The sequence below is a fragment of the Heterodontus francisci genome, chromosome 26 (assembly GCF_036365525.1).
Source record: "Heterodontus francisci isolate sHetFra1 chromosome 26, sHetFra1.hap1, whole genome shotgun sequence".
NCBI lineage: Eukaryota > Metazoa > Chordata > Chondrichthyes > Heterodontiformes > Heterodontidae > Heterodontus > Heterodontus francisci.
Window position 1 is genome coordinate 53,117,486 of NC_090396.1, and position 22,530 is coordinate 53,140,015.

A 22,530-nucleotide genomic window follows, 5' to 3' on the forward strand; every position below is an offset into this window, starting at 1 on the left:
CTTTTCTGAATCAACCTCTATGTGAGATATAAGAATCTCTCTGGCTCTGTGTCTCTTGTTCTCCCCCTCGCTCTCTCTCTCCCTCCATTTCTCTCTTTCTGACTATGGAAATATCATGCATCTGTAGAGTGTTTCTGCACAATAACTTGGCTGGGATTAGGAACTCTGCTGTCAACATATGAATCTAAGTTTCATCATCTGGTACTCCAAGGTCCTGCATTCAATAAGGTTATAATTTTTCTAGATTACTATTAGTTTTAAATCTAAACGCTTAATTATTTGCTTTATTTATAAAATACAAACGCATAATCACACAATGTTGTGAAAAAAATACAAACACTTTAATAAAAATAATGAAATAGGCCTGAGCTGAGAATTATTTCACGTTGCCTTATGCTGATATGGCATTACTAAATTCTCTTCAAGTAAGAAAATGATTTGTGGGGAAATTCCAACATTCAATATAGGTGGATACAATCTATCATGTTCACCTTATCCATTTTTAATGAAAAGCTTTCAAACATGCTTCAGCTGAGAAATTTTAGGGGTAGTATAGGCTTTACTTTCCAGCAATTGAGCCGAGCTCTTTCTGCTGACTGATAAACAACTGGTTATGCTCTGTAATTTGTAGGTAATCCCGTTATAGTAACTGCTCTGGTACGACTCATAGGGCTTTTTCAGCACAAGCTCATACTGCCACCTGTAGGTACTTTGTATTGCTCCAGCATTCTAGAAAACATGCCTCCCCATGGAAATCTTTCACTAGATTTGAATCTTGTTTCACAAAGAATGCCCGTCCATTATGTTACATCTACAAATGTCTTCCCTGCTGGTTGAAAAAACTCTTGCAGCCTGAAGAGCAGGGTGCAGTTTTGACAGGCTAGCTTAGTACGTTGTTCAATAAACTGCACCAACAACCTCTCTGCGCTTCTTTATAATAGTTGTCCCTTTTTAAAATGCAAAGACTCAGTTTGGGATATTTGATGCTCACATTTGTTTTGACAATTTTATCCCTTTCTCCTATTTTCACTCCTGAATGCATTAACTCTTGCTGAGGTTCCAGCCATTCTCCATGTGTCAGTTTAGAAAGTGACAGTTGGCAGGCTATTTGACTGGGTAGGGCATTATTACTGAGCCACATTCTGCTCTCACCCAGCATACACACACATCCACTTTTTAGCAGAAGCCACTGAATAGCAGTGGAACTGGGAATCTCCAGCAAATTTTCCTTCCAATGAGACCAATTATAATGTTTTTATTGCTGCCAGGCTAAACTCAGCTAACTCAGCAAACTGAGAATCACATGTAGACTTGGGGGAAAAAGATAATGCCAGCTTCCTAATTTTAATTGCTCGAGGATGGAAGAAAATTGCCAGAAAAAAAGGAGGGGAAAAAATCTTAACTTTGGTGCACATGGAATCTTTAAGCATCTATTCTAAAAATTATATTTCCATTAAAATAACTCTAATTTTGGTATTGTCTGGATAATCTTGGTCACTTGAATTTGCAAGGTTAAAAGAATTATATCCTTCCTCTCCTTTCTTCACACTACACTCATTATTGCTTGGTTCCTCGTATTTGATTGTTCTGTCACAAAAGCAAATTTATAATCAGCTTTTCACAAGTGTGCTTGTATTTACACCCCATCTTGACACATTTGCAAAGCACCTAAAGGAAATCTGTCCTGCAGGGCAAGATTAAAATTATATTAAAATAAAAGCAGAAAAATTTGGAAATGCTCCGTGTACTATACTGGTCAGTATGCCGTTAATATTAAATGAGAATAGTAGACTTTGGGTCAAAGTAACAGGAGTTTATTTACAGAATCCTTCACTCTAAGGCATCTACATTAACACTGAGCAACAGGAGGTTCAGACTCATGACATCACATCCTGTGATGATGCTTAAGGTCTATATGCATAATCTGCCCAGCAACAGCTTATGTACATTATACTACATCTCCCCCAAGTCTCTTACTTCATTCTTCAGGTCTGTAACACTATGAGGCTCTCACAACTCTGCCACAGCGTGTTTTTCTTTCACTTGTTTGGGGTATTGGGTCTTTCAGTTCTTCTTCCTCACTTTCCTGTGGGTGAGTGGAAGTACTGGATGACTCAGGTTCTCTGCTTTTGCTGCTGTCTGGGTGATCTGTTGTTGGTTGTATCACCAGTCCATCAGCTCTCTCTGGTAGCTGATTCTCTTGATATTTTCCCCCCTTTTTTTTGTCTGTGATGTCAATAATAATGATCTTCTATTTCTCCTTATCCATCCTTGGTCTGTCTGGACTATGTATGATCGAGGATATGGAGATTTCTCCATCACTTCCCCTTATTGACCCTGATCTTTAATCCAAAGCAAAACTCCATGCCGTAGGTCTGTTTGATTTTTTGTTCTGTAGCATCTATCATGATTCTCTGTTTGGATTGATCACTCTTTCTCTTCTTTCATCCTCACCCTTTCCTGGTGTTCTACACTGATTCGTGGCTGAAAAGTTCTTGGGAGTGTGGGTGGTTGTGTCCTTAACCTCCTACCCATTAGCAACTCACATGGAGCCAACCCATTCTGGAGTGGCCTTGATCGATAGTTTAATAATGCCAGCTGAAAATCCTCATTCTTTTTCAGTAGAATTTTCATGATTCGAACGCCTCTCTCTACTTCTCCATTGCCCTGGGGGTAATGTAACATGGGCAAACCCATACATTTCGGCAAAATCTTTGAAGGCTTCATTTGTGAATTGTGGACCATTATTGGAGATCACCAGGTGTGGAATGCCATGTGTAGCGAAAATTTCTTTTAGTGATTTGATTACGACTTCAGATCTCTGGCCATGTATTGGTTTGACTTCAACCCAGCTGGAGTGATAGTCAACGACAATAAGGAAAATCTTCCCTTTATGTTCAAACAGGTCCATTCCCAGGCGCTCCCATGGCCTGGACGGAAACAAAGATGACATCAGTGGCTCTCTAGAGTCTTGTCTGGTAGTAGCGTATGTGATACACCTGGAAATCATGTCTTTGATCTCCTTGGAAACACGAGGCCATCATACCAAGTTTCTCACTCTTGCTCTACACTTGGTGATTCCTAAGTGCCCTTGGTGTAGTTTCTCTAGGATGTCCAAATTTAAAGCCCTTGGAATAACAAGTTGTAGACTAGAAAGTCATCCACAATATTAAGATGGCTTCTTTGCTCATAATATTTTCTTAAAACAGGGCTATTAGGCATATGTTCTGGCCAACCTTCTTGACAATACTGTTTCTCGCGACATAGTCCTCTTTCTGTAGGTTTCTAATTTGGTGTAATCTTTGAGAAGTTGCCAGCAAATCTTCAGTTATAGCCAGAGTGAAGACTTCCACTTCCTCCAGGAATGAAAGATCTCCCAATTCAGGTATTGTAATTGATGCTCTTGATAACGCGTCAGCTGTTACATGCAGTTTCCCTGAGACATATTCAGTTTTTGTGTAGTATCTCATTAGTCATAGTCGAAATCTCTGTACCCTTGGAGGTAATTTTGCTGGCTCCTTTGAATTAAGCAATGTCACTAGTGCTTGTGATCAGTTTCAATCTGGAACTTGAGGTCCAGTACTTAGTCCGAAAATTTTTTGCATGCCCATGTTGCTGCCAATGCTGCCTTCTCAATTGCTGCGTACCTTTGTTCGGTTTTCGTCAACGAATGAGAGGCAAAGTACACAGGCCAAGGTTGTCCGTCTTTTTGAATCTGAAACAAGACTGCACCTAATCCTGTTGCTGTGTGTCTGCTGCAATAATGGTCACTGGCTCTGGATCATAGTGTGCTAATACTTCTAATGAAGTTAACATTTCCTTGATCTTCTCGAAATAATTTTTCAGGCAGTCTCCCAAGCACCTGCTGCTGTTTATAAAGTTGTCATAAAGGCTCATTAATAGTGGTTAGATTTGGTAGGAATTTCCCTACCTGGTTAACCATACCCATGAATCACTTTAGATCTATTATGTTCTTTGGCTCTGGGACATCCTTTATTGCCTTTGTCTTCTGTGGATCTATCTTGATACCAGATCCATCAATTATGTGGCCAAGGAACTTCACTCTCGACTGTGGGAATACACACTTCTCATTTAACGTGAGACCAGCCTCTTATAATCTGTGTAATACAGCTCTTGCCCTTGCATTGTGTTCTTCTTGGTTTGCTCCATGAATCAGAACATCGTCCAAGTCACAGACCATTCCCTCTAAGCCTTCCAGGATTGCTGACATCATCTGCTGGAATAACACTGGTGCTGATGCAATAGCAAATGACAATCTGTTGAAACAGATCTTCCAACGGGTGTAATAAAGGTAGTTAACAATTAAGACTCTTCATCTAATGGCAACTGTCAAAATCTGCTATTTGCGTCTAATTTAGTGAATATGGAGCTATTTTCCCAATTTGGCAAGGCTGTGGTCAACTGAAGCCATAGGGTAAATATCTCTCTCTACAGCTTTATTGAGTTGGATAAGGTCCACACAAATCCTATTAGACCCATTTTGTTTCTTTCCTGGAACCATTCCAGAGCATCACCAAATGGGTTTAGTTACTGCGAAAATAACTGCTTGATTTAGCATGGCATGGGTTTCCTTCTTTACCTTTTGCAGGAGTGGGTGTGGTACCTTTCTCAGTGTGAACAAACATACTGGTTTGCCTCTGTTGAGAGTAATGTGATACTCTGTTTTTAATTTTCCCAATCCTTCAAATATTTGGGGGAATTCAGCTCTAAAATCACTGTTTCTCTTGTCCCTTGGTCTATTCAACTCTACATAACAGCTGGAAGGCTAAACAAGCTTTCTTACTGAGTAGTGAACAGGCTTGGTTCTTTATAACAGATAGGGTTTCTGGAATTGTGTTATTCCTGTGTGTTAAGGTTATTTGTATTTCTCCTACAACCATTAATTGAATTCCTCCTGGCCCATATCATTTTTTGTTGGTTTTCCTAAGTCTTTCCTTCCTCGGCCATGGTGTTTTGTCGGACAGGACAGAAACTGCTGCTCCAGTATCTAACTTGAAGTTGGTTTTATTTTTCCCCACTAAGATTTCTGCTTCTAAGCAATCTTTGCTTTTCTCTTGCACTTCCTCAAGGAATGGAATATTTATAATTTATTTTTCTCTTATTTCATCTTTGTTTTGCTAATCTTCAGCATTTGTTTCCTGCTGCGACAGACCTGCTGAAAGTGCCCCCTTTTCTTGCACCAGAAACATTCAGCTTCCCTGATTGTGCAATTTTCCCACCGGTGCCTCTCCCAACCACACTTACTGCTGCTATTCAGTGCTGTTGCCTGTAGATGTCTTGCCCGCCTCTCAGGCTTTCTGGCACCATTATTCTCTGTCTTCTCCACAGACTCAACTGATGCTAGAATTTTCGAGGTTGGACTCCCCAGATTCCCCCAAACAAGTAGTCGATTAAATTTTCAGACCTCTGCCTGCCTGCTCAACAGAATGGCCTTTTGCAAAGTCAAATCCTCTTTCGACTGAAGCTGGTCTGACAACGCTTCGTCTATGTCCCGAATCAGTTCTTCTCACAAGCTCCCTTAGTCACAATCCTCTGCCATTTTAGATAGATCGTTAATGAATGAATCGATACTTTCACTGTCTTTTTGGGTGCGTTTGTTGAATTTCGCCCTTTCTACGATAACCTTCCTCCTGATCTTAAAGTACCCCTCCAAGGCTTTTATTACTTCGCCATACAGGGTTTGCTTTTCATCGATCCCCAGGGTAGTTAAAATGCCATCCACACTCTCTCCCATAGCGTAAAGTACTGGCCTGCTCCTTGTCTGGTTGTGCTGCTATACCCGAACGGTACTTGTCGAATCTTCGGATCCACCTTGGCCATGCCTTGGCTCGGTTGGGCCCCGCCACTCGCTCAAAGCTCTCCAGTAAGGGTATCGACTTTTCGATGCTTCTCTCCGATGTTTTCGATGTCTTCTGTCTTTTCTCCACAAAAGTTGTTTTTACCACTACCACCATGTACTATACTGGTCAGTGTGCCATTAATATCAAATGAGAATAGTAGACTTTGGGGCAAAATAACAGGAGTTTATTTACAGGGTTCTTATCTCTACATTACCACGGAGCAACACAAGGTTCAGACTCATGACATCACATCATGTGCTGATGCTTAAGGTCTATATATGTAATTTACCCAGCAACAGCTTATGTACATTGTACTACACTCAGGAGATCTGGCAACATCTGTGAAGAGAGAAACAGAGTTAACATTTCAGGTTGATGACCTTTCGTCAGAATGAAAAAAGGTTAGAGGTGTAACAGGTTTTAAGCAAGTACAGAGGCTGGGCAAGGTAGGGGAAGAACAAAAGGGAAGGCCTGTGGTCGGATGGAGGCAGGAGAGATTAAATGGCAAAAGGGATGATGGTGCAAGGCAAAAGGAGATGTTGGTGGAACAAATAAGGAAACAAAAGATGTGTCTAAAGGCACATGGTGAATGGCAATAGCAGAATCATTATCAACAGCTGCTGTCTGAAAGGATGGGGCAGAGGTTATGATCTGAAATTGATAAACTCAGTGTTGAGTCTGGAAGGCTGTAAAGTACCTAATCGAAAGATTAGGTGCTGTTCCTTGAACTTACATTGAGCTTCATTGGAACAGTGTAGGAGACCGAGGACAGAACATTAGAGTAGGAATGGGGCTCAGAATTAAAATGACAGGCAACCGGAAGCTCAGGGTCTGCTTGTAGACTGAATGGAGGTGTTCCACAAAGTGGTCACCCCATCTGCGTTTGGTCTCCCCAGTCTAGAGGAGATCGCATCCTAAGTAGTGAATACAATATACTACATTGAAAGAAGCGAAAGTGAGTTGCTGTTTCACTTGGAAGGAGTGTTTGGGGCCCTGGATGGTGGGAAAGGAATAGGTAAAAGGGCAGGTGGTGTATCTCCTGCACTTGCATGGAAAGGTGCTGGAAACCTCCTTTAGACACATCTTTTGTTTCCTTACTTGTTCCATTAACATCTCCTTTTGCCTTGTACAATCATCCCTTTTGTCATTTAATCTCTCCTGCCTCCCCCCTATCTCAGGCCTTCCCTTTTTTCCTTCCCCTACCTTTCCCAGCCGATGTACTTGCTTAAAACCTCTTACATCTTTTTCTAGTTCTGACGAAAGATCATCAAGCTGAAATGTTAACTCTGTTTCTCTCTCCACAGATGCTGCCAGATCTGCTGAGTGTAGTACAATGTACATAAGCTGTTGCTGGGTAGATTATATGGTGAGAGCAGTACACAGTACAGAACATCACAATCATACTCTAGTGCAAGGGGTTCTGATAGTGAGCATTTAAGAAAGAACAAATGATGACTCAGTTTACGTTCTTTTGTTGTAGTTGAGAAAGGAAATTTGGGTTTGATCCAGTTTCTAATGAATGAAGTAATGAAGGCTCAGAAATGGCTAGGAGAAGAGAAATGCCACAAGCATCGACTGCACGAGAAAGCTCGAAGCTTGGAAGAGCAAAACCAGCAATTGAAGACTGAGCTCAAGAGTTTGAAGGCAGCTGAGGCTAACTTCAGCAGGATTAAAGTGGACTGGAATCATCACCATGATGAAATGATTCGTCTGAAGGAGGAAAACTATCAGATATTAATGCGGTATACAAACAGTTTACAGGAGAAAGAGATGTCTGTGACACGGAGCAGAGAGTTACAACAACAGGTACTGCTTTGTTGTTCAATCATCAATTTCTATGATGTATAACCCAGCTTCGGCTCTGAATGTTCTAACAGGCAATGTGATTCAAAACCTTTGAACTCTGACGGTGAGTGGGGGTTGGGGGGAAATAGCTGTCAGTTTGTTTTCTTGATACAGTAGGCTAGTCATGCATTACATAAGAGATCAAAACTAGCCTGCCGGACATTTTGAAACACTAACCTAACCGGTGTTACAGTAATGAACCACATTACCAGCCTTGGGTGGAGCAGTTTCAGTCGCTACTGCCCTGTGGGCAGAAAATTTCACTTTAGGGAGACGATTTCATGAATAATTGCAAGTCAGTGTGAGAATGCAGGAAAAATATGGAGAGAAAAGAGAGGTAGAGAGTCAAGGCCAGAGGAATAATTTAAATAATGGAAGAAAAGAGTTGCAATTTGTTGGTATTCCGCTATGATAGGAAATAGATTTATAGCTGTGAATCTGCATGTAGGAAGTTATCAATATTGGTTGTGCTGTCACAAAGAGCTGCCAAGCAGAGGCTCGCTGCTTTCCTGCAGGGAATAAGGGAAATCAATGACATGCACTTTGCTCTTTTAATTTTTTGGAAACGCTGTGATGGTGTTTTCTTATATCGAAGAATGAGGGCACTAGCCGTCATCATATTATGCAACAGGAAGGCTCAGTGATGTAGGAATCGTTTTGCTAATGTGCAACCAGAAGATAATGTAACATCGGTTATATCTACCAGTATTGAACATCATTTGGAGTATGTGAGTGCAGTCTATAGTGTTTATAATTAAGGCCAATATAAATAAATAGATAAGGTACAATTCACTGCAAGAAATTATAACAGACACTGCACTGGACTAAAAATCAGTCGAAGCTTGGTCCAAACCTTATCGACTACTGAAAGTAATTTAAAGTCTTTTCATAATTCATATCAGAAATAAATAGCTATTATATTTCTCTAATATGTAAAACAAGTAATCAGAGACAATCAAAGGCATAGACATAGAGGCTTGAAGTTTATATTAGAATAGATGTGCTTAAGTAAATCACTTTTTATTTCTAATCTCTAGATTGAATATTATTATAGGATGTTGTTGAAGCAACTGCTTTTGAAGAAATTTCATTTGACTTGAAAGATTGTAGAGCTGTCATTAAAGTATGTAATCTGTCCAAATCGTGTGTGCAATGTTGAAAGGCTTTGTGCAATTGCTGAAATAATTAGATATGAACAAAGAGAAGTGCAGCATAAAAGCTGTATGGATATGGTGCCGTCCCCTCCCCCAAATTTAATAAACTTCACTAAAAGGCTATAGGGCATGAATTAGCCTCATCCCTCAATGTCACATTTCTGTCATATGATCAGTGTCGATGGCACTAAAATCAATTGATGCAAATAAGGTGAAATATTTCAATTGTGAAAAAAATGGACAGTTAAAAACTCCTTATTTTATGCTTGCATATTTCTTCACACTGCTGTAAGGGCAGATGTTGCATTTTGTAGATTTTGTTAGCTTTCTTGGTAATTTGTAATTTTGATATTTCACTGTAAGCAATTTAGAAACCAGCAGCATGTATCTACATTCTGTCATTATAAATGGTCAATGCTTTGTCCTTGTTATCTGCCCTTACTATCATTTTCTAATAATTAACTGAGAAATATTAAGGTTTAATTTTAACAATTAAATTTGGTGGCTGATCTCTGCAACCTATGTAAAAGTGATTGAATAAATTTATACTGTCAGGGCCAAGTTGGCTGCATCTTTAACCTTCTGACTTATTGCGCTGCAGGTCTTAAATCCTGCCTGCAGTAAGGTGGGCCCAAAACAGTTCCCACATTCACAGTACAGAGCCAATCTATTATGTAGTAACAGAAAATAAGAGATTGGTAAGAGATTAGAAAGTGTAGATGTACAAAGGGACCTGGGTGTCCTTGTCGATAAGTCACTGAAAGCTAACATGCAGGTGCAGCAAGCAATTACAACATGGTATGTTAGCCTTCATCGCAAGAGGATTTGAGTACAAGAGTTGTGAAGTTTTGCTTCAATTGTATAGAACTTTGGTTAGATCGCACCTGGAGTCCTGTGTGCAATTTTGGTCCCCTTACCTTAGGAAGGATATTATTGCCATTGAGGGAGTGCAATAAAGATTCACCAGACTTGTTCCTGGGATGACGGGACTGTCCTATGAAGAGAGATTGGGGAAACTGGGCCTGTATTCTCTAGAGTTTCGAAGAATGAGAGGTGATCTCATTGAAACCTACAAAATACTTACAGGGTAGATGCAGGCAAGATGTTTCCCATGGTTGGGGAGTCGAGAACCGGGGGACACAATTTCAAAATAAGGGGGAAGCCACTTAGCACTGAGATGAGGAGAAATTTCTTTACTCAGAGGGTTGTGAATCTTTGGAATTCTCTACCCCAGAGGGCTGTAGAAGCTCAGTCATTGAGCATGTTTAAAGCAGAGATTGACAAATTTCTAAATACATATGACATAAGGGGATATGTGGATAGTGTGGGAAAAAGGCATTGAAATGGAAGATCAGCCATGATCATATTGAATGGTAGGGCAGGCTCGATGGGCTGAATAGGCTACTCCTGTTCCTATGTTCCTAATAGACTGTGGGTCATCAGTGAGCAAGAATCTAAATGCAAACTGAAGAGAATCTCGACTAATCAGCATCTAGTGGTTAATTAAAAAATAGTTAACAATATGCTACAGTTATACCACCTGCCTGTAAGTAAGACAGGAATTCCAACTTCTTATTTTCAGGATTTAACCACAAACTTCACCTGTAATTGACAACAATTCACTGTTCGTGGCAAATGATACCAAAAGCTAGATTAGTGGTACACATTTTAGAAATTGATGATTTGTCACACGTCATTCGTGCACTTTTAAAAAAAAACTGCAGATTGAAACATACTTCTAGACATGAAAATCCCTTTATATATACATAGTTATATTCTGTCTTAGAATTTGTTGTAAAGTTATTTGTATTTCAAAACTAAATGAAAAAGATTAACTTTATTCTGGTTTTAAGGTTATATGCAGAGACATTTGGTAGATCAGACTCCATGAACTTCAGTGCTCTACTCAAACCATGTGCCTCAAATCACTTGTCTAATTGTTGTATTGTCATGTACTCATTGCCAGGGCAATGTGTCTAAATGACAAGTTCAAACTGATTATGAAACACTGAGACTTACTGAATTAAAGAAACCTATAAGTGTTCATACCCCATCATTAGAAGTCTCTCATATAGGATTCAGCAGGAAAGGAACAGCTAAACCTAATCAAAAATAAAATATGAGTTACCTTTAATATCTAGAAATTCTATATTTTTAAGTCTTAATGATCTTGTTGATGGACTAAAAATGGTTTCATGGTGATCCTCTTTGACTTAATTTAAAGGTGGATGATCTTTCAATGGAGAATAAGAAGCTAAAAGTAGAATTTGATGTTGAGCGAAGAATGTCCTCTAAACTTCGAGACGCATTCAAGCCTAAACAAGATGAACTTTTATATTTAAAAGAAGAAATTGATAAACTGAGATTAAGGATTCAAGAATTGCAAATGAACCCAGTAAGTACAGTGCACTGTGAATACGTAGCTATCATTATCCTTCTCTTAAGCTTTGCCTCTCAATTTGAACTTTTCTAACTTTCAAGTTACCACAATGTTATCATCACCTTTTACAGAGTACAGTTAATTTCTGATTTCCCTGCCAATCAGAATATAAAGGATTAATTTCTTAACTGAGAGCTTAGATAATGAGTATTTAAATCACACAGTGGTCAGGAAAGGCTCCAGAAGCTGGCTGAGCGTGTCTATCCTGAGGCACAGTGTGGCTTTCGAGCAAAGAGATCCACCATTGACATACTGTTCTCCCTTCGCCAGCTACAGAAGAAATGCCGTGAACAACAGATGCCCCTCTACGTTGCTTTCATTGATCTCACCAAAGCCTTTAACCTCGTCAACAGACGTGGTCTCTTCAAACTACTAGAAAAGATTGGATGCCTACCAAAGCTACTAAGTATCATCACTTTATTCCATGACAATATGAAAGGCACAATTCAGCATAGCGGCGCCTCATCAGACCCCTTTCCAATCCTGAGTGGCAGGTTGTTCAACCTTGCCCATCTAAAAGCGAAGACCAAAGTACGGAAAGTCCTCATCAGGGAACTCCTCTTTGCTGATGATGCTGCATTAACATCTCACACTGAAGAGTGTCTGCAGAGACTCATCGACAGGTTTGTGGCTGCCTGCAATGAATTTGGCCTAACCATCAGCCTCAAGAAAACGAACATCATGGGACAGGACGTCAGAAATGTCATCAATATCGGCGACCACACTCTGGAAGTGGTTCAAGAGTTCACCTACCTAGGCTCAACTATCACCAGTAACCTGTCTCTCAATGCAGAATTAAACAAGCGCGTGGGAAAGGCTTCCTCTGCTATGTCCAGACTGGCCAAGAGAGTGTGGGAAAATGGCACACTGACACAGAACACAAAAGTCCAAGTGTATCAAGCTTGTGTCCTCAGTACCTTGCTCTACGGCAGCGAAGCCTGGACAACGTACGTCAGCCAAGAGTGACGTCTCAATTCATTCCATCTTCGCTGCCTCCGGAGAATCCTTGGCATCAGGTGGCAGGACCGTATCTCCAACACAGAGGTCCTCGAGGCGGCCAACATCCCCAGCATATACACCCTACTAAGTCAGTGGTGCCTGAGATGGCTTGGCCATGTGAGCCGCATGGAAAATGGCAGGATCCCCAAGGACACATTGTGAAGCAAGCTCATCACTGATACCAGACCCACCGGCTGTCCATGTCTCTGCTTTAAAGACGTCTGCAAACGCGACATGAAGTCCTGTGACATTGATCACAAGTCGTGGGAGTCAGTTGCCAGCGATCGCCAGAGCTGGCGGGCAGCCATAAAGGCGGATCTAAAGTGTGGCGAGTCGAAGAGGCTTAGCAGTTGGCAGGAAAAAAGACAGAAGCGCAAGGGGAGTGCCAACTGTGTAACAGCCCCGACAACCAATTTTACCTGCAGCACCTGTGGAAGAGTCTGTCACTCTAGAATTGGCCTTTATAGCCACTCCAGGCGCTGCTTCACAAACCACTGACTACCTCCAGGCGCTTACCCATTTTCTCTCAAGACAAGGAGGCCAAAGAAGAAGAAGAAGAAGGTCAGGAAAGCACTTGCAAAGGGAGAAAGAAAGAATTTTCATTTATATGGCACTTTTCAAGACCTCAGGATATTCCAATACACTTCACAGCCATTGAAGTACTTTTGAAGTATAATCACAGTTGTAACATATTCTTGCAATGTTCACTGCCATCTTTGGCAAGCTTCTTTAGTAATATCATTCAGAAGAAACATCACTATGTAAGAAATGTTTGTCATAAAAAATCTTCCCATTCATGTTTTTACATAAAAATTGTAAAGATGTTCAATTATTATTTTTTTAAACAGGTGACAATAGACATCTTGGAACAGGACCGTGTAGAAGCTCTGGAGGACAGGCAGGATCTGATGAAAGAGATGAATTCACTGCGGTTGGAGCTAGATCAGGCTGAACGTCTAAGGAATGAGGTAAGCAATCTAACATTGGGCTTTGCAGATGGGGTTGAAAGAGACGTTACAAAACTGGAAAACTGCATAGAGAAACAAGCACTTCCAATATTTCATCACCTTAACTAGTTCTTGCCCATTGGACAACAATCTAAATCCTTATTTTGAGATCAGAAATGAAACACATAAATCTTGAGTTTAACACCCCCTCCCCCAGCAAGAATGGTGCGTGGGAAAGGTTAAGATCAGGCTGAATCCAGTTACTGGCGTGTAGCCTCACTGTTCCTGCCCGGCCACATCTCACCTGCAACGATTTTGACGTTGTCCGAAGTTCCCACTGCTGGCAAGCTTTAAACTTAAAAGGTCATAGCTCAATGAGGTCATCCGAGCTGCAATGTACTTTTACCTTCAGGACTCGTGAAACCACACAGAACCCACCCCTGCAGCTGAAGCAAGATGGGAGGCACTGACTGGTCAGGAGAGCCCACAGTAAGTTTATAAAAATTACTTTTCTATACAATCCATGTGGGCTAGGAGGATGAGGAGCACTTCCCATAGATCCTGCAAGGAGTCTAGGGCCTCCTCAGCCCTGACCTTGTCTCTCCCTCTCAGGGCAGATGTCAGCTGCCAAAGCCTTGCCCAGCCCACACTTTATGCCAAGGACCATTTCCCCGAGTCCCTGCTTTCCTAAGGCTCCCGACCCGATGTCTGCTCCCAGCTGCCAGCCCTGACATCAGAAAATGGGACTGGGATTATTACAAGACTGGAAATCCCATTTCAGATCAGAAGCAAAGATACTGAACAGTGGCAAAAACCAAAATGCAGTTAGGGAACTGGTTAGTCCATACAAACAGTAAATTTACTGCAACAACTTGTTAGAAAAATGTCCCTAGCTGCTTCACAGAGATGTAAGCTTTCACTGTGCATACTTAATTGCTGCCTACAGCATGACCATTTTCTATAGACCTTAATATAGAACTAATCCACCTATGTTTTAGCAACCTGATATTCTCAAATTTCATCTGATCTTATTCCTTCAGACCCAGCCTTTGTCTTTCCCTTTTCTCTGGACTGAGGTTCCCATGAGTTCAAAAACATTCAAACTATTTTACTTTCTTCTATCCTGCCAGTACCTGGATGAAAAGGAGAATATGCTGATGGAATGTGCCACTCTGAAGATTGACTGTGACATGTTCAAAGATAAAATTATCTCACTCCAGACACAAGTCTTAGAACTACAAAAGGAACGTGATGAGGTAAATAAATTACAACTTTACCTTCCCGGTACTGAAGGTGATAATTCCTGAAGGAGTACTGGTGTCCAATAGCTCTTCAGTACCTCAGCCAAATGGCCTTACTTCATGTATGAGGCTCATCAGGAAGTATCAGCAAGTTACTCACTGTTTGGGTAAGCATGGCCAAACATAATCCTGGCTTCACTCATGCACTTGCAACAAGAATCAGTGAAAGGTGATTGGAAGCAAGTACTCTGCCTACTATTTCTTTTATTCCCTCATTCTCTAGGACATTGAAACTATTTTTAACATTTCTACTGCTGCCTTGGCAGAGATCGCCCGAACTCAGCACTGACCAGAGATAATCATGGGACCTTCCTGTTAATGCCACACTATGTGATACACTTACACAATGGGCTATAAAGATGCCTCAATTAATGACCTTTAAGGGCATCTTTATTTCATTGTACTCGGCTGTTTATAAGATAATTGCACTGTATAAAGAAGGAACTATTTGACTAATTAGGCAAATGGCATTGAGCATTATATATTTAGATATTCACGCTGGAACAATTAACAACAGGAAAGAGAAAAATGGTGTGGGTAGTGTATATATTGAGGCAGTTAGTATTGGAGAAGGCAACATTAACGAATGTGGTAAATGTTATTAATGTACATGTTTGACAGTCACTGCTAGTAGGTAACACAAAGGAATTGCACAGATGATGTAGTTAGTCTATATATTCAGGAAGTTACTGCTTTAAAACATTATTATTGTTGCTGTTGGTGCAGTGGCACTGATTGAGCTGCTGTGAAAAGCAGGGTAACATTTATAAAGACAGTATTGTCAAAGGCTCTCAGTGCTCTACCTGAGAAGAATCCAGAAACTGGGAACCAAGAACAATCAAACATTTCCAATTGAAAGCACTTGCAAAACAATATATTTTATTTGAGTAATTCATTTCCATTCCCTTACATTAACTTGCTCACATAAATACCAACCTGTTTCTTGTGATCGTATGGAAACAGCGAGAAATTCAGGATTTACAGTTGATGCTATTATAATTATTTGAATGTGGACTTTTTCTATTTTTTTTAACATAGAAATACATAGAAGTTACCACACAGAAACGGGCCATTCAACCCAAGCAGTCCTTGTCAGCATCTACCCTCTACACAAGCAAGTAGTCCAAATCACATTTACCTGCTTAGTTCCCATATCCCTTTATCCTCTTCTCCTTCAACCATTGTTGCTTTGCAGAAAAAGATTGCCTCTATTCTTTTTTTGATGGTATCTTTCCATTTAACATTTCATTTTCAATAGTATGTATGAAATAATTCCCTTACTTTTACATGTTTGGTTCATTACTAAAAGTACCATATGACCTTTTATTACTGAAATTCAAGGCCCTTGGTGACCAGGGAGATTTGTTATTGCAGCAATACAGTACTCCCATGAGCATTGTCACAACAGTGATATAACAGTTTAGTGAAAATGATGATGTAACTATACAGCTCCTTGAATAGCACCGATTTTGGAATGACCATAAACACCTCTGATAGTGGCAGGCTAATCATGAAGGCAATGTGTAGTGAAGACTTTTCATTATTTTTCTACAGGCATATGGGGCCAGGGATGAGGCCCAATTGCAAATTAGCAAAATGATCATGGACAAGGATTTATGTCGTCGACAAGTTATTGAACTACAGGACACGTACCGTGAGCTCAATAAGGAAATACTGCAGTTAAGGTCGAACAGGGACAGACAGGAGGTAGGACAATTTTTCAGTAATTGTTCAGAAACACAGGCTTGGATTTGTATTGTCACTTGAAGCGAGGTAGATAGAAACCACTTCTGATCTCTAAAATAGCATGACCTTGTAAAAATATATGGACTGATTTTCCTGACTTGTGTTCCCTGGTGCTATGCAATTTCTTGGGCACAAAAATCAGGAAAAAGGGATGGTGAGCCAGGAAACCATCCCTTCCATGTTGCCTTTGGATTCCCAAGGCTTTGCATGGAGTGCAGAGCCTGGCCTGCATCTTCAATAGGTGCAGGCTCTTCGGAGCCATTTAAGTGCTGCACATTCTGCTGCAGTTGCTGGTTTGGCATTTCAGCACAGTGGTGCCATGGCCTACACTTGAACCCTTACCTACCATGTGCATCACAGAGATACCAGAGCTGGCCAACGACTTGAAAGTAGGCCTTTTCTATGGTTTTCAAAACTTATCTTGATCAGCAGCCGTGTGCCTCACTTTCCTATCTTTTTGCCAGCTGATTGTGGCATATTAAACTGAAGACGTGGCTGGCCAGAGGGTTGGGTTACATCGTTCCTTGGCTGAGGAACCTGGGAATCTAAATTTCATGGATCAAAAACAAAATGCTGCACAAACACTCAGCGTCAGTCAGTTTCTGTGGAGAGAATAGACAAGTTAAAGTTTCAAGTGTGGACCCTTTATTAAAACTAAGTTTATGGAAGCTCTATCCCTGAAACATTAACATGTCTATTTTCTCAATAGATGCTGACTGACGTACTGATCTGATGTACTGAGTTTTCCCAGCATTTTACTTTCATCATTTAACATGAATGGGAGATATGTGAGTTGTTGCACACAAAAGGAGGTGTAGAAGATTTCATATTTATAGAGGGAAGAGTGAAGGTATAGAGAGAACAATCAATGGAGAGTCTAGATGTTATATAGAAATCACAGAAATCATAGAAAATTTACCACACAGAAGGAGGCCATTTGGCCCATTGTGCCAGTGCCAGTCGATGAAGAGCTACCCAGCCTAATCCGACCTTTCTGCACTTCATCTGTAGCCCTGCTGGTCACGGCTATTCAAATAGATATCCAGGTACCTTTTAAATGTGGTGAGAGTTTCTGCCTCTACCACTTTTGCAGGCAGTGAGTTCCAGGTCTCTACCACCCTCTGGGTGAAAACATGTTTCCTCATCTCCTCTCTAATCTTTGGATTTTCCTTGATTTTACTTGCCAGTGTATTTTCATGCCCACTCTTTGCTTTCCTAATTTCCCATTTAATTTCTGTGTAGAATTACACAAAAATTACAACACAGAAACAGGCCGTTTGGCAGAACCAGTCTGTGTTGGTGTTCATTGTCCACATGAGCATTAGTCCTAATCCTACGAGACTGCCCTGTTTCCAGAAAAAATAAAAACTAACGTACCTATATAGCAACTTTTACAACCTCAGAATGTCTCAATGTGCTTTACAGCCAATGGAGTACTTTTAAAGTTATAGTCACTGTTGTAATGTAGGAAACACAGCAACCAAGCTGCACACATCAAAGTCCTACGAACAGCCATGAAGTAAATTTCCAGATCAGTTGTTTTTAGGTTTTGTTTGAGGGATAAACTTTGGCCCATGTTCTTTTTGGAATAGTGCCATGTGATCTTTTACTTCCACCTGAGTGAGCAGATGGACCTTTCAGCTTAACATCTTATCCAAATGACGTCATCTTCAGCAATGCAGCATTCCCTCACTGCTGCACTAAATTGCGAGTTTGGATTATGTACTCAAGTCTCTGGAATACGGCTTGAACCCATGAGCTCCTGACTCAGGTTAGACTGCTACCACTGAGCCAAGACTGAAATAAAAGGCCTCCTATATAAAAATGCACAAATGGCGCTTTGCAGCTGGCAACATGTTGTCCTCCACATTATCTTCATGCTGCTGCTGATGACCTTTGTTATCCATGTAGACCTTCCTTCTCTGAGGCCTTGATAATGAGGTCTCTTTGTAAGTCAGAGTTGTGCAACAAACAACAATGATCCTCAAGACGTAGCAGGACAATTTGCTGGGTGTACCCAGGTCGATCAGGTACATGAAGCATACCTTTAACATATCAATGATGCGTTCAATTATTAAGGTGGTGGATGAATAAACCTCATTAGAAACAAAGGACATTCATGATGAAACTAGTGGTTTCAGTCAAGTTTGCTATTTACTTTATTGTAGACTTGAAAAATCCAGATAATATTATGATGGAAAAAACGAACCTATGGGTTAAATTTGCTTCAATTTTTGTTCCTTTATTCCCTGACAGAAAGCAACAGAAAATAAAACTCCAGTACGTGAAAAACCCAAACTGAAGCGTCTGCAAGCGGTGAATCCCAGGACCATCAGCTGTGAAAGTGATGACAGCAGCAGCAGCCAGAGTGATGTATGGGAGCAAACTTATCACATAGGGTACACTTAGAACAACTGTACACAGGGAGAAACAGTGGTGTGCTGCATTACCATTCCCAGAGGTGCTGTGCACTATCCTGGAAATTCACATCTACAGTAAAAATAAGTCACTGAGATTATATTTATGAAGGGTTTGGTTCTAAACTTCCTTTTAACAAAAAAATGGGATAAATGCGTAGAATTTATAACACAGAAGCAGACCATTCAACCTAACTGTTCTGTGCCGGTGTTTATGCACCACATGAGTGTGCTCCTACTGTAGTTCATCTAACTCTATCAGCCTATCCTTCTATTCCTTTTTCCCTCATGTACTTATCTAGTGCCAAGGTTTTTCCCCACGATGGACAAGCCACTAAAGAAATTGTGGGATTTCTGAAAATGCTACTGTTAGTGGATCATTTATTACAAAAAAAATTATTCTGTTTTTCTTCTTGAAACTTTTCAAAATATTGTTGCATGTAACAGACTACTTTCATTATATTTGATTCTTGTACAAAATTTGGTTCAGATATAAATATAGATAGACATATATATATGTGTATATGAGGAGAGAGACATACCTTTATATATATATACCCATATTCACATACATCATGTGATATAAGTCATAATGAAGGGCAAGATTCAACTCTTTCTCTGTGACAAGTTAGTTGACCTCAACCAGGCCTGTCGTGGAGAACTACAACTGGCCAAAACATTCTTCAGTTAGGGAGGAGAAGAATCAATTTGGGTGCATGTTCATTTTGCTGTAAGATGTCTTACGGCTGGAAAACGTGAATGTGTGAGCATCAGATAGAGGTCATGGTGTGCAGGAGTTACACCATGACAGCCTAGAACAGGCTCAATGGAACAGCTGGTTATTTCCTAGCCTTTCAAATGTCATATGTTTGTCTTAATTGCATCTATATCTTATTTCTTGCTTTTGAATTGTTTCCAAGCTGAGACAGAGTGAAACTTGAACTTGTTCCTCATTTATTTTCTTTTGCTCAATTTTAATTCAAAACTTTTGTTTGATTGAAGTTTGAAGTCCTATAAGAGTCTATGAGGGAGGTTGTTGTCAGGACAATATGTAAAACTGCCACAACTCATAGGAAAGTAGGCCATTCAGCCCCTCATGCCTATTCCACAATTCTATGAGTTCATGGTTGATCTGTATCTCAACTTCATTTGCCCAACTTTGACCATATCCCTTGATAACCCTATCAAACAATAATCTATTATTTCTGTCTTGAAATTTTCATTGACATCCACAGGCCTCTTTGTGGAGAGAGTTCCACTGCCCTTTATGTGGAAAAAGTACCCCTTGAGTTCACTGCTAAATTGCCTAGCTCACATTTTAGGATTATGTCTCCTCATCCTGGATTCCCAATGTTTTGTTATGTGTGTCCCACAGCTGTGTGTTTCATTACTTTACTGATGCATCAGTTTGTTTCATTTATAGTTTTATACAAATCTGAAGAAAACAGAAAGCTGTGAGTCACTGAGCAGTGTCAGTTCTTCTTTCGTTGAGCCACCCAGCAAGGAATCTCTTTACAGACGCCAAACTGAAAACGCCATGGAAGAATCATTCAGGTGAGGACAGCGCACCCACACCTTTCCGATGGTGGCAACTTGTGTAAAAGAACATTACTGCAGTACGTTAAACAACTTTCTTTCTGCAAGTCTATACTCACCACCCAGTCAAGAGGATGGGTGGATGATTTATGTTTATTCATTCTCGGGATGTGAGCGTTGATGGCCAGGATGGAACTTATTGCCCTCCCTGGTTGCCCAGAAGAGGTGGTGATTCGCTTTCTTTCTGAGCTGCTGCAGTCTGCAGGTTCAATGCAGCTGAGTGACTTGATGGGCCACATCAGAGGGCAGTTAAGAGTCAACTGGAGTCAGAAAGAGGCCATACTGGGTAAAAATACAGATTTCCTTCCCTGAAGAGCATTAGTGGACCAGTTGGATTTTACAACAATCTGACAACTTAATAGTCATTTTTAGTGAAGACTAATATGGTGTTGAGTCAGCTGATCTCCAAACAGGGAGAACTCTAATTAGCCTCAATAATCCTGGAGGATCTAGTCGGCCAGGGTTTCTGTTTCTCATTCCTGCCCATACAGCTTTAATATTCAATAGCTTACCATAGTCTAGGCTCAAACATGAAGAATGGTCATTGGGTAAAGTAACAGCCACCATGGAACACTATTCCTAAAAAGATTCAGCATCTTCAGCAGAAGAAAGGCAGAAAACCAGGGGGAGAAGCCTTCTATAATTGGGTAACTTTTCTCTTTATGTTTTCACAGCAACAGACATTCTATTGATGACGATGCTTTCACATCAGTAGATGATTGCACTGATACTGACAGTTGCAATGAAAATATTCCTGATGTCAGTGAGTTTTCATTTTCTCATTCACGATCTGGGTACAGCACAAAAGTATGACGAAAATCTTGGCAACCTGGTAATAAGCAATAATTTAATGAGCCAAGGTCTTTATCACAATAAAGACTGGACGCTTCATAGATGATTTAATTTCTAACATATGTACAATGCCACTCATTATGGCCACTCATTATGTTAACTGATGGTCATGTTGTAGCACAGTAAAGGCTCACAGCAATATGACCTCCAAATTGGAGATTTGTAGAAAGTCTTCAGAATAAGTTTTAGGAGAGGGATTCTACCAAGATGAGCCCAATCACATTCATTTCTTCCTCTTTCCCCACATAGAAGACTTTGCATTGCATGGCCCTGCAACTGGCCCTCTGACAAATTTCAACAAAACTCTGCTGGTGCATTCAAGAGACTCAAACACATGACCTTGTTAGACAACCACAACTACTTAGCCATCTGCAACATCTTCCTAAATTGTGGACAGTTTATTGATTGGAAGATGAGACCAGAGATAAAGTGCACTTGTGGAGACAGTCTGATGTCTGTTCAATTCATCCTTAATCATTTTTTCTTTTGTTTGTTCTCTAAATACTAGGTGGCAGGTAATGCCATTTTCCATCCTGCTAGGCTTACTGTAAGCACTGTAGCTACAAGAGCTGGGTCCAATATTCTAACTTTAAAAAAAAAGGTTCATTTCCTTTTTCTTTTCTCAGTGTCTTTGGGCTACACAGCATTCCCCAACTGAGAGAAATTAGCCAATATTTCACAAAGCAAATGGGACTATATTTGCACTAGGCCTGTGATCAGAGTAGAGCTAATGTTAACTGTAAGACAAACTGTTAACTTCACCTCCACACTCAGGGACTGGGAGAAAACTGAGTTCTGGCATCACTTACCGTACTAATTAAAATTAAAGCCTGGGAAACAACAATGCAGGTTGGAAGAGGCAAGATTATATTTTTCTATCAGGCAACCATGATTTCCATGTTTTTTTTGCATGATTAAATGCCAAGTTCCTATGCAATGTATCATAATGGAATGTTACCAATTTTTACATTACTGCATCTTGAGCTGGCATTAGGCTGCCCACAAGAGCAGTCTGAGTGACTCATCCTATTTGTACCGCTCACTCTTTTTGGAGAATCATCAGCACTTTAGTTTGTGCCACTCATGTCTCCGACCTGATGGGCCAGCTAAGTTCTGGGACCTGGAAGATGAAGGAGGACATTCAGCCCAGCTAACTTGTCCTTCGTAGAAATTAAAGGTTCCTGACATGACGGCATCTAACTGCCTCTTAAAGAAATATATAATACAATCTGTACTTGGATGTCTTCAACCACTTCACATCCAATTAATTACTTTTGAAGTGTGGTTACGGTTGTTATGTCAACAAACATGGTGGCCATTTTGTGCACTGTAGGACACAACAAACAGTTAATGAACTAAATGAAGGGATAGG

General features: G+C 40.4%; 1 protein-coding gene across 7 annotated transcripts in view; it reads left to right on the top strand.

The window, feature by feature from the left end:
- The window catches only part of card14 (caspase recruitment domain family, member 14), an 83,063-nt gene that overhangs the window by 23,881 nt on the left and 36,652 nt on the right, over window positions 1-22,530 (top strand). For 6 of the 7 annotated variants that reach the window (XM_068058242.1, XM_068058244.1, XM_068058241.1 and 3 more), the window contains 8 exons: window positions 7,342-7,667; window positions 11,085-11,255; window positions 13,148-13,267; window positions 14,377-14,502; window positions 16,102-16,254; window positions 18,550-18,666; window positions 20,134-20,264; window positions 20,981-21,069. In XM_068058242.1, coding sequence (XP_067914343.1) covers window positions 7,342-7,667; window positions 11,085-11,255; window positions 13,148-13,267; window positions 14,377-14,502; window positions 16,102-16,254; window positions 18,550-18,666; window positions 20,134-20,264; window positions 20,981-21,069 — 1,233 coding nt within the window. The remainder of the gene's footprint in view (window positions 1-7,341; window positions 7,668-11,084; window positions 11,256-13,147; window positions 13,268-14,376; window positions 14,503-16,101; window positions 16,255-18,549; window positions 18,667-20,133; window positions 20,265-20,980; window positions 21,070-22,530) is intronic. The other variant, XM_068058245.1, reaches the window with a different exon arrangement.